The sequence below is a fragment of the Triturus cristatus genome, chromosome 4_2 (genome assembly GCF_964204655.1).
Source record: "Triturus cristatus chromosome 4_2, aTriCri1.1, whole genome shotgun sequence".
NCBI classification, from domain to species: domain Eukaryota; kingdom Metazoa; phylum Chordata; class Amphibia; order Caudata; family Salamandridae; genus Triturus; species Triturus cristatus.
Genome location: NC_140586.1, coordinates 21,218,038 through 21,230,495, shown reverse-complemented (window position 1 = coordinate 21,230,495; position 12,458 = coordinate 21,218,038). Strand labels below are relative to the sequence as shown.

At 48.0% G+C, this 12,458-nt stretch overlaps 1 protein-coding gene across 5 annotated transcripts in view; it reads right to left on the bottom strand.

Moving 5' to 3' along the window:
* TROAP (trophinin associated protein) overlaps window positions 1–12,458 on the bottom strand; it is a 324,800-nt gene that overhangs the window by 189,676 nt on the left and 122,666 nt on the right. For all 5 annotated transcript variants that reach the window (XM_085600253.1, XM_085600255.1, XM_085600252.1 and 2 more), the window contains 4 exons: window positions 10,871–11,114; window positions 10,237–10,486; window positions 9,537–9,703; window positions 9,091–9,181 (listed from right to left, as the gene is read on the bottom strand). In XM_085600253.1, coding sequence (XP_085456379.1) covers window positions 9,091–9,181; window positions 9,537–9,703; window positions 10,237–10,486; window positions 10,871–11,065 — 703 coding nt within the window. In that variant the 5' untranslated portion in view covers window positions 11,066–11,114. The remainder of the gene's footprint in view (window positions 1–9,090; window positions 9,182–9,536; window positions 9,704–10,236; window positions 10,487–10,870; window positions 11,115–12,458) is intronic.

Below are 12,458 nucleotides of genomic sequence, written 5' to 3'. Positions count from 1 at the left end.
GGTCTTTTTTTTTTTTTAAACTAAAGTTCTTTTTATTGTTCATCAAAAGGACAAAACACGTACATGACAATGTCAGCAAGGTCACTTGAAGACAAGAGGCGGTCTTGACAGATCAGAGCAGTGATGTCAGCTGCCACAATCAGAACTACATAATGGCATAACTATGGCTAATACATAGGAATCTTATTGTCTGACGATGTCTCAAGGCATTTTACACAGATTCAAAGAAAAACAGATGTATAAAAACCTAAGGAACAGAAACAAACAGAAGTACGGATCTTAATCTGTCGAAGGGCGGGTCTAGGTAAGGGCAGTTACATCCCTCAGCGGCAAAGAGGGAAGGTGTCCCGTTGAACTAACAAGGTTCCCTACAATAAGGGAGGGCATTAAAGGTGACTTTATTGAAAGAGCTGAAGTGTCGTGAGTTTCGTGGGGCTAAAGCAGGTAAACTATATGCATAAGATAGTGGATCAAGGGCTTACACAGATGGTGGAATTTTGTCTTCATGTTAGCTAGAATATGGAATATTCATTCCTTTGCCAAAAGGTGCCACACGTGGGTGAACCATTGCGCGATGGAGGGTGGTGCTACTTATATCCGCATGGGTGCTAGAAGTTGTTGGGCTGCTAAAAGTAGGTAACTGATGAATGTCTAGTCCACATAGGTCTGTGCGGCCAAAGTGGAGGATCGAATGCCCAGGACAATCGTAGGATAGGAGAGGGGGAGTGGGAGTGGGTAGCCTACAATGTCTTTAATATGGCTCTCCTTCCAGTAGGTTGCAATCACTCTGCAGGCCCACAAGATGCGACAAAAAAAAAAAAATCTTACCCTCCCCACAATGCCAGCCAAAGGGGGAAATCATCCGAATAAATAGTGGAAACACGGGCTGGTGTATAGTATCATTAAAACATCAATTTATATGCAGTCTCACGAAGGGAGAGACTGCAGTAGGTTTTGGGTATGTCCCGCAACAGTGTCTCCCATTGTTTAGGTGTTATTTCTTCCTGGGTGGTGTAAGGCCACATAGATTGTGTTAGATTAGTCCTCATGAACCGTCATAGACTCGCACTAGCTTTTCAAATAAGGTATGGGGACGAATAACTGCCAGATAGACTTAGGGATGCAGCACCTAGTGTCGTAACTGATGATATTGAAGTCACATGTTGTCTGGGAGTTTGAATTCCGCCCTACATTGGTCAAAAGACTTCATGGCATCCCCAGTAAAGAGGTTTTAAAGTGTCCTACACTCCCCCTTGCTCCAACAGCAGAAGGCAAGAGGTGGAAGCCCAGGGGGAAAGGTCTGAGTTGCGCGCAATGGGTGTTTGGGGAGAAGAGAAAGTAGTTACTCCTCTCCACCTTGTACCAGATCTCGAACACGGTCATGATAGGTGTGGTAACATACGCACTGCGCGGTCGAGCATGCTTGGGCAGCCAGTCAAGGTCCCACAGGGGCCTACATGCCACAGCACGGTCCATATGGAACCAGTGCGTTTTGCTTTCCCGTGCCACCCACTCAGAAACATACTGAAGATGAGCCGCCCAGTAGTACTCCAAGAGATTAGGACATGCTAAGCTGCCCCTGCCTCACGGCAACATCAGCAAGGAATGGACTACTCTGTTGTCTCCCATTCCATATAAAGGAAACAAAATATCCTCCTGCGGGATCGACGTAGGCAGTCTGGAACAGGTAGAGGACCTTCAGGAGTACATTCAGTTTTCAGGGATATGGAGAGGTTTCCACCTCTGAAAATCGGCGAAGATGGAGCGACAAAGGGCAGGCCAGTGGGCTCCAGACTAGAAAGTAAGCGTGGGGGTGGTATTAAGCCTAAGTATTTGATGGCATCCAAGGACCATTAGAAAGGTATTGTGCGCTTCAGGTGTACTATATCGTGGTCAGGAATAGTTAGATTAAGCACAGACACATTAGTCATTAATCTTAAAGCCAGAGACAGCCTCATAGGCCTGCAAGCACGCCACAACACTTGGCAGAGACACCTCGGGTTGAGAGAGTGTGAGGAGGAGATCACCAGCGAACAGGCTTATCTTATGTGTATGGCCACCATCGCGTATGCCTTTCACAGTTTCCGTATCGCTGATTGTGATGGCGAGAGGTTCCATGGCCAGAGCAAAAAGTAATGGTGATGGCGGGCACCCCTGTTGTGTGCCCAGACTAATAAATACAGGTCTTGTGGTTTATCCATTATCACGGACGTTAGCCACAGGGCCCACATTAGAGGCCATAATCTTATAGATTAAACCCTGTCCAATTTGTATCAGCACTGCGTGGAGGTAAGACCAGTTCACCCTATCAAAGTCCTTCTCATCGTCAAGCGAGAGGCGGCACACCGGAATGTCAAAATGATGTGAGGCAAAGCACAACTCCCAGTCCCCGCCATCTTGCAGACAAGTGGACCCAGCCAACCAGAGAGGCATATGCCCCCTCCAACTGGAGGGTGGCATAATAGGGGGTGTACCCACCCCAAGGAAGAGACTCATTGGTCCAAACCTTTACTTACCTGTAACACCCATAAATCTACTATTTAGGGGCACCCATGAACCTTGCCTCCTCGAACAAGAACCGAACAGAAGAAAAGAAGAAATACTGAAGAAGCGGTGTTGAAACTAAGAAGAGGAGAACGCCCACTGACTTGGCCCCAGCCCTACCGGCCTGTCCCCACCTCTAACCTGCAAAAGTGCAATCCCGGTGTGTCCTGCAGCAAGCAGCCTTAAGAACCGAAAGGACCAGCCCTGCCTTCCAAATCCAAGAATGTCTCCTGTGAGCACCGGATTTGCTAACCAACATACTCTGCCCCCTGCCAAAACCCAGAGTCTGCACCACTCTGAACCCGATGCCTATGGCCAGAGTTAGAGTGGCCCACCACCACGAGGAGGTTTCCCTGAGATCCTGAACTGACTGACTCCCCAAACAACGCCTGCAGTCTCTTTCTGGAGGACCCCCCACGACCGCAACCGGAGCTGGTAAGAAAAAACCTGACGCCTAAAGACACCCCTGCACCCGACGTCTCACGGCCTGGGGTGGCCCAACCGATGGTGTCCCGGCATCCCCAGGCATCCTAACTTACCTCTCCAACCGGTGGTCACCTCCAGAAGATCTTCCTCCCTGAGCCTGCAGTCTTTATTACAACCAGAGAATCCTCATTGAAAACAATAGGGCACCCGACGCCAAAACAGCACCCTGCACCCTAAACCCAGGCACCCCTGTGGCACCAGGCATCCTAACTTACCTCTCCAATCGGTGGTCACCTCCAGAAGATCTTCATCCCTGAGCCTGCAGTCTTTATTGCAACCAGAGAATCCCCATTGAAAACAATAGGGCACCCGACGCCAAAACAGCACCCTGCACCCTAAACCCAGGCACCCCTGTGCCGCTGCAAGTGTTCTTTGGGTGCTAACTTGAATCCCCCTTTGCCCTAAGCCTAACACCAGGAGCTTTGCTCCCACAACCTTGTGGCCTACTCGTGAGCAACCACCAACCGGAGGCCCACTATCTCCCATTGGATACATTGGGCCTCAGCACCCGGCCGCTGAGGAGGTTTCAAGAGTGCATCCTTGACCCTTGGGGAACCCTGGTTCTAACCCTACAATACCAACTCCCACAAAAATGTACTTAGCGGCAGGGCGTTAACTTCATTTTTCTCCAAAGGGTACATTGCCTTTTTCCTTGAAAGTGTGGAGTTGGTTTGTATGAAACACTGAAAAACTGCAGATGATCAAAAACTGATTTACTTATCTCTTCTCTAGGTAATGTCCCAGTCTTATATCAAGGCATATCACACAGAGTAGAAAAAGTAACTTAAAAAGTAATCTAAAAGTAACGCACAAAGTAATCTGTAAAGTAACTGAAAAGTAATTTCGAAACATTGACTTACCTGTAATTCAATCAACTGCATATGAGCCTGCATTGCATAAGATTTTGCAAAGCATTTATTTCACTTACCTGCACCAGGCTTGGCTTGGTTCCAGAAATAAAATAACTTAATATATGATACAAACAAATTGGTCTGAGTTCAGTTTTGAGTGTGTGACATTTGCTGCCTGAGTGTGTACAACAAATGCTTAACACTACGCGCCGATAAAGCCTTACTGCTCGCCCACACTACCATAAATAGTGAGTAAGGTGCTATCTACTTTTATCTCTACCTACCTTTGGGGTTCCACTGGACTGTGCACACTATTCCTCTGTTAGACCTGTCAGCCCTTTGGCGGTTCCCTCCTCATTTTATTATTTTTGTCCCTTTCCCCCTTCTCATATTTTCTGTCTACCTAACTTTTTTGGTGCTAATGTAGAGGTTCTGGGCGCTTTTCTCTCACTACCTGAGGGAAAGGCGCAAGGTGCTCCTCTGAGGAAAACTAGGGAAGGGAGGTGAGATTCTAAAATGGTGGCACCAACTGTCACCTCAACACCTGGACCATGACTACCATGGGGGTTTCCGGAACTTTCTGGGCCCTTCTGGCAGGTCGGGCCCAAGGTGATAAATAGAGGTGACAGGTGAGCGGCCATTTTAGAAGAGGTCTGGGTGGCATCAGGAGTAAGGCACCTGAGTGGGGAGGGGGTTGCGCTAGTCAGGGAGTGACAGGTCTCTAGGCCTGCGGTGTTTCCCTTGCCAGTGATGCCCCCCCCTATCTGTTGACCGGTCCCTGAAAGCTGCCAGGGGGTTCCATCATCCCATTGTAAGGAGGACTTGAGGCGGAGCGCATCCTTAATCCCTTCGTTCCGAAGATAAGGGCTATTGCAGGGGAGGGCTAGTGCCGGACAGCTCCACTGGCGCCTGGGATTGTCCCGTTAACGAGGCTGTGGACAGCGTCTATGCCCTTGGCCTAAGGGTCCTAATCAGCCCTAGCTTGGTGCGTGAGAGGAACGGCACCGTGTCCTGCCAACCCCCCTCCTTCCCGAGTGAGGCCCTCTGCCTGACTCCCCGATTACCAGATTCCTGTCAGCGGGTTATCAGGAAGGTTGCAGATTGGCCCTAACTCACCGCCGCTGCCCGGAAGAGCTGCAATTGTCTGGGGGAACTGACCGCGCCGGTCGCGGCCCTCACATCAGCTGTGGAGAATCCTCTCCGTGAGGGCACCGGCGATTGAAGCCAGATCTAGGGAAGTTCTTCCCATCACGTGACGGGGGTGCCGGCCGTGTCATAGGCCTCGCCCCCGCCCTCGTCCTGCCTCCTCCGCCCTCGGCCCGCCTCCTCTGACTCTCATCCTACCACCCCGCGAGCTGTGCCGCTCTAGTGGGAGTGAAGCGGCTTCAGGACCTTCTGGATCTCAGTGTGTTCTGCGCAAGGGCCCCGGAAGGCCGAAGAAGTCAGGTAAAGGTCCCGGGGAGGGGGGCGGAGAGTCATCAGCGCGGGAGGGCTACCGAGAAGTCTCCCCTTCCTCCGGAGGCAGCCCCCGCATCCGCCCCTCCCCGGGAAAGACTGAGACGGGGCCGCAAGTGCCTAAGGCGACACTGGGAGGAGTGGGACATAGAGGGCCTTGACGCCACCGAGCGTATGAGAGGAGGGGGAAATCATAAGGCCATCAATTCAACCCCCACAAGGAACCCCCCCCTGACTGTGAGAGCTGGAAGTTATCCATCAGGCTGCTCTCCTCACAAAGGGGATAAAGCCCGTGGCTGTGTCTCTATCAAGGCGGGTAAATGTCCTGCTCGCTTTAGGAAGACTTCAGGCCAAGTTAAATTAACTGAGAGGCTCGTGCTATATCGGGTTTACGCCAAGAAGTCCCTAATGACATGTTCTTGCTGTACTGAATTCATTCTGAAATACTCCTAATGTTAGGCGTTTACAATGAGGAATTTATGATAGGATATTCCTAATGTCATGCCTGTACTAGGAGGGATTTATGTCCAGTGATAGGGAATGAACTGTTCTTGCTAATATGAATTGGCGTTAAATGATTTCCCGGGACATGTTCATACTTTGAGGAATTCGTGCCAAGTCAGACCTAATACTGATCTGCAAGGGCCAGTTGTGTTTTAAGAATAAAGGGAAGGCCCTGGGGAAATGTACTGAATTGGTTTAACTTGAAAGGTGGCGAAATGCTTTACTTGAAACATATGAACTGTTAATCTTTGAACTGTGGTGAGATGTTATGCCATGTTTTATTCCTAAAGGAAGGGAGCTGTTCAACCTGTAATGTAATTATCCGCTACACTCCAAAGTGAGAAACCAGAAAACTAAGTTTGTTAGGAAAAGATAAAGACTTGGAGTATTCCATAAATTAAATCGGTGTAGTGTTCTTTTTGGGTGATGTGACGCAGGATTGCGAGCTGAGTGGGATGCAGGCCTGAAAAGCCAAAAGGAGTGTTCAGCCAAGTGACTTGAGCCAAGCTACCCCCTTAGACGTAGGTCTAACATCCTCCCTTTGATATAGTATATACAGAGCCAGCTTCCTACATGAGGTCACTGTACTTAAAACCTATAAGTCCTCCCTGAAGGCATGGTGCTCGGTTATAAGTGTGAGGGTGCCCCTGTATGAACAGGACACCCCTATAGCCTTCGGAGTCCATTCTCCTGGGTTGTAAGTGCATCAGCCATTACGATACATAGAGTGGCCATGCGTCAATACGCGATGACTAATTCTTAACTGGCTGTAACGAACCCGGTCATCTTTGGTATCAAACATGTTGGAATAAACGGTGAGGGAGTATGATTCCATGCACTATAAAGCTCCTCTGGGAGGACCTCAGTGCTCCAGGTACTGGTCTTTAGACTCGGACAGTACACTTTGGGAGGGACCCTGAATCGTTCCAATCCTTTCCTTAGGGTACTTAAGGGCTTACCTGTGGGTGGGTCCCTAGATTTGTCGAAGGGACAAGATTCAGATCCGAAACCACTTCCACTTCAACAGCCTGGGCACTTTGGACTTCGCTTTGGAAACCGAGAATGCAACTGGGAAGTCTCCTGCTCCTGGTCCTGCAAGTCTGCTGCAACCTCTGTGCCTGTGCTCCATACAGGTTCTTCACAGGCCCTGTGGACAACCAAGACACCAGAAGGAATCTCACTTGGAGTGAACTAGTCACTCCCCTTTATCTGCAGGCACCGCAATACAGCTGACTGGTCTGCTGATCCTGGGCTCCTACAGCCTCCGAAAGGTTCAGCAACACAGGTGGTGGTTCTGCAACTTCCGTGAGGCCTGCCCTGTCTTCTCACCGAGTTGGAGGCTAGTATCCCTCGTCAGAACCGCTGGAACAAAATTCTTGTGCACTGTGTCGACTTGCTGTTGCCAAAGCTTGAAGGCTCTCTCCTCCAGAGATCTTCGGGCTCCAAGAGTCTCCAGCCTCAAATATCTCCTACATCCAAGTTCTTCACCTGCATCGCATCCTCTGCACCGTGGGCTTTCATCAGTGTAGGAGCTGCTCGAGGTCCTCTTGCAACTCCTGTGCCTCTGGCCCGGGGTCATCTCAAGAGTCTTCTTTGGCTCCAGTAGGTTCCCCTGCTTGCTCAGGGCCTACTCTGACTTACCTGCTCGTGGTGAGTTATTTGGACCTTGCTGGTCCTGACACCGCACCTTTTTCTACAACTACGTTGGTAGCCGTTGCCAAGGCTTGTTGCTGACTTCCGACATGGGACAGCTCATTCACTGCTCCTGGTCTTCCTCTGCGTCGCCTGGTGCGTACAGCTGCAACTTCAAGGGCACCGCCAACTCTCCTGTATCTCCGACAACGGTGGGTGTTCATCTTCCGTGCCTCCTGGTCACTCCTGAGTGGCATAGACTCTGTCCCGTCTGCTTGCAGGTACCTCTCACCTTGAATCCACTTTTGGGTTCCACCAGATTCCTTAGTCTTCTTCTCCAGCGGCATCTTTCCTGAAGTCCTCCATTGTGGTCTACGGCGATTTCCGACGCCACTTCGCACCCGGCTTTCCTGATGTAGGTATCCTGGTTCCTAGGGTATCCACGGGTGGGGTGTCTCTAACTTTCCGTCTTCCACTGCGTGTCTACAGGGTTCACTGGGAAGGGTCCTTCTTTAAAATTGCAACCGCAACTTACCCATTGACTTAAACTGAGTACGCGTCATGTTCCCACTCTGCACACGACCTCCGTGGGGTTCCTAGATACTCACCTTGGGTGGTTTCTTGGGTACCGTGCTCTTCTACGTCTTCTGGGTCCATTCTAGACTTAGGTCGAAGTTCGCATTCTATTATTTTAGTATATGGTTGGGTCTCCCCCGGGGACCACTGTGTATTTGTGCCTCTCGCTTATTCTATTGACAAGTATTGTGTGTATTGTGCATATATCTCCAGGCAGGAAATACTGTATCATGCAAGTGAGTGTTAATAAAAAATACATATTTTTTTATAGCTACACTGTGTGGTTCTTTTTCACTTAACCCATACCATAATATTAAGTGCTGGTAAAACAAGCTGCTTTACACTCCTTCTGGACTAAGCCTGAATGCTACTCTCCACAGCTACCTCTTAGAGAGCTTTCTAAGGTTGTCTAAGACCACTAAAATCACCATAAGGGTTGCCTGGATTAGTGCAGGGTGCTACACTTAAAAAGTCAGCACCAAATACTAAGCCAGCCTCCTACAGGACCCACAAAGTAACTGGGGTTGTTCAGATCTGGTCAGAAGCCCTTCTGACCCACAGATAAAACTGGATGAAAAATCCAAATGGCACTCCAGACCTGGACACCAACTGAAGGTCTATGTGTTATGGAGAAGAAAAAGAGCACAATGAAGAAAGAAAAAACCCAGAAATCTCAAGAGTTCTAGAAGGAACAGGGATAACAACAAACCATGAAGTCTGCACGTTACCCGCAACAAGGGATTCCCTATGTTACAGTGTGATGCTGGCATGTTAAAATCCTCATGATAAATATTGTACAGACAGGCGAAGCAAAATGCATAGGAGAAAATTGGGTGGTGAGTAGTGTGGAGATGTAGGAGGCATACAAGTGCACTTTACGCAGGCAGAAAGGAGTGTGAGCAAACAAGAAGCAGGTGTGAAGACAAATATAGGTAAAGGTAGAAACAGACTTCCAGATTCTAAATTCACCATGCCACACACTGCAAGCACTCCATTTAGGGCTGTCATTTAACAGGTGGGTGATGGTAAAATCATACAGTACCTTGCTCTGCCAGAATGGAGGGGCGTGGCATGGGACCCAAAGCCAAGTTGGGTCGCTGAGTCAGTGCGCCATATGCAGACATTCGCCCAGACTGCAAAGAAAATGACTGCAATGAGAACTGTACATGAACCCGAAAAACAATGTCAATATAAAAAGGATTTGCCTCATACGCTAAGGGGAACCAAAAAAAAAATAATAATTATTAGAACCAAGTGTGTCTAGAACCAACACTAGGTAACACCTCACACTAGAAGAGACTAGAAAAAAGGATCAGGGCCACTCATGTACGGGTCTAAAATGGTTAATACATCTTCATGTTTTGGTGTGAAGGATAGGAGATGAAGGAAAAGGAGGTAGAAAATCATTGAGCGCTGAAAGCGGCGAATACATACAGTACATTTCCTCCCATCCCTAGTAGACACTGGTTCCAAATCGGCAGAACTCACTGGGGCTTGGGTTACTGCATGCAATGGAAAGAGACTACTTCCTTGTAGTGGTACCCTCAGAGGCAGGCTGTGTTTTGCACCAGGGGCATGGGCACCAGTCACTCCGACATTGTTCAGGATTGTAGCCAGCGCCTTGGGGTCAGCCCTGAAGTCCTGTCCAACAGGCCCTGAAAAGGACACCAAAAAATAAATAAGAGAATTTTACCACCAGAAATAAAAAATGTTCTAAATTCCATTAACGCTACACTTGGTGAGGACATGAACACCTCATGCACTAATGAAACACTAGAGACCAAGATGAGCAGGCATATCCCATCCCAATTGGCTCCGGCCATAAACTACTTAAAATTACGGCCTATATTCAATCCCTTACGCCCGCAGACCTTGGTAATCAATTGGCAGGTGAAGAACCCATGGAGCTGGCCAGTGAAAACCACGAGGAAAAAGAGCGAAGGAAGGAGAGGCTGAAGAGACCCTTTATAAACATGCCTTACTCAAACAGTACTATCCCAGGTACACATGCCATAATCTGATTCTACATAATCCTGCACTACGATCCCATATATATGCCTCACTTAGGTAGTTCGATTCTCCATACACGTCGCACTCCTGCATATGATTCTACATAAAGAGCCCAAGAACAGTGTGACACTATCACTAGTTCGGCAGGATAAGACCTATCTTGTTCAGCCCCACATACCGTTCTCAGGCTTCTTTGATGTGTTCTTTGCATTGTTCTGCCCAAAATGAATTTCCTTCAGTGGTCCCCCAGCATTGAGAGTCTGCGGGTCTGCAGCCGGAGGTGGCTCAGCAGATAGGACCTCCGGACAACCATCCCAGGGATTGCTGGTCACTAGTTCAGCTGAGGGCAAGACTTTGAGTCCTTCTCCCTTTTGTGTCAGGCTGAAAGGACAGGGGCGTGTGCAAGACTTCTTATTTACAGCTTTGCCCTGAGAAGGAACAGAGTCAAATAACCATTACAGTCCACACCCCATGCCTCCAGCGCAAATGTGTGCAGCACCAGCCCAAATCAGCCCAAAAGAACTTCATCAAGCATGCATTTGGAATGTAAAAATTAACCAGATAAGCGTAGTCTCAAATTTAGTATGGTGAAATGAACATTTAAAAGACAATAAAATAATTGCCACATTACACAACTCATAAAAAAAATAATAAATAAGCGTCAGAAACACAAACAATTGCTAACCCGCCAGTAAGGGGTCTCAAATCAGACAGGAACCTGTGCCCAGATAGCCAGTGTTGGGTGAAGGCCTCACCCCCCCCCCTCCCCCCCCCCCCCACCCCCCCCCCCCACACCACACCGCCTCACCCACCTTGTGAAACTTGGCTTTCCAGGACTCGTGCAGTTTCTTGAAGTCGGGAACAGGCCGGCTTTTCGTCGCCACAGGAATTTTACTCCTGGCGAAGTCGGGAACACAGGTCAGGGTGGGATTATTCTCCTTTCCCAAGCAGATCGAACCTGCTACTGCTTTTCCTGTCGGCTGTGCTGCTGGAATGTGATGTGGCATCCTCGGTCCTCTGACCACCCAAGCAAATTCTCACCAATGTGCCTCTAGTCTGGTCACAAAAGATATTTCATTTTAATCCAGAACAAATAGGTGTCTAAAGGCTGCACATTATTAGACATAATGCAGGGGGGAAAAAACTATTCAGTTTTTCTAAATTTTACTCAAAAAATAAACGTCTTCTGGAAATTTGTGAGCTAAAAGGTGTCTGCAGTGGTTGGTATTAGGTCTCAAACTCTATTCTCTGGTACCTATATTGCAACATTTTCAGAAATTCACAGTCATGAATTCCAGCCTGGATTTGTAGCGGTGTAGAAGAAAGAACATGCTTTCCAGTAGTTCTGGTCCTAAACAAACACGTTTCGGAACCAGGCTGTGAGAGATAGTGATAAACATGCGTGCAGCATTCTCCTTATTGCCTCATTTTAGACTTCACAGTTACTGTTTATGGACACAGGAATTAGCGCGTCTCAGGTGGAGCTCTGTTGGCCAGCGATGAAAAATGTGTCAAGTGCCATAATGCAAGCTCTAGGCCCCGGAACCAAAAGCACAATACTACGCAGTGTGGATTATAATTACAAAAATTCAAATGTTACCATACTCAGCAGTTCAGGTATCAGAACAGTAGTAACTCCTCCGTAGTAGAACATGGGACTCTACTGCAAGTAACAACTGTGGTATATATTGATCCCTCTGGGGTTAGGGAGATAGTAAAGGATCTTTAATGATGATTGAGTCACTAAATTTAAGCACTCATGTAGCACACTACACAGCACGTGCCTTGGTAGGCCTTCCAGTATTCTTATTAGAAAGAGACTCGACTGATTTGGCTCGAGTAAGGATTTCAACTGACTCCAGCTTCAGTGTTACACGGGACATTTACGTTTCAAGGCTGGCAGCATTCAATTGCCTTAAGGATTAATTCCACCACCTGGTAGGAGCCAAGCAGCTGCCCCCACAAAGTGCATGACTGAATTCTGCAGTCTTAACATTGGATGATTCTTCCAGGTTGCTCCCTAATTTGAATAAGATATCTAGTCCTGATGAAGACCCGCCTTTGAGGTTTTGATTGGCCCCCATCCCCCCAAAACTTGACCGGTCGAAATGTCAACACTTCCTACAGCCTGGATTGTCCAGCAGTTTCACTAAGGGGCAATTTTTAATAATAAAATTACCTCCGTTTTGATGTGACCACACTTAAGTTGGATGAAAAAGTACTTTCGAACAAGCTATTGTGTAAATAAACTAATTTATGTAATGAATTAGTCTTCCTTCTCCTGAAACTTCAAGAACGAGCACTTCTTTCTTCAGCACTCCTTCACGTATCATCTTGGAGCAACCGTATATGTATGTAATGTACCTAGATTTGGTGTCTTTCAAAATATAGAAAATTGTA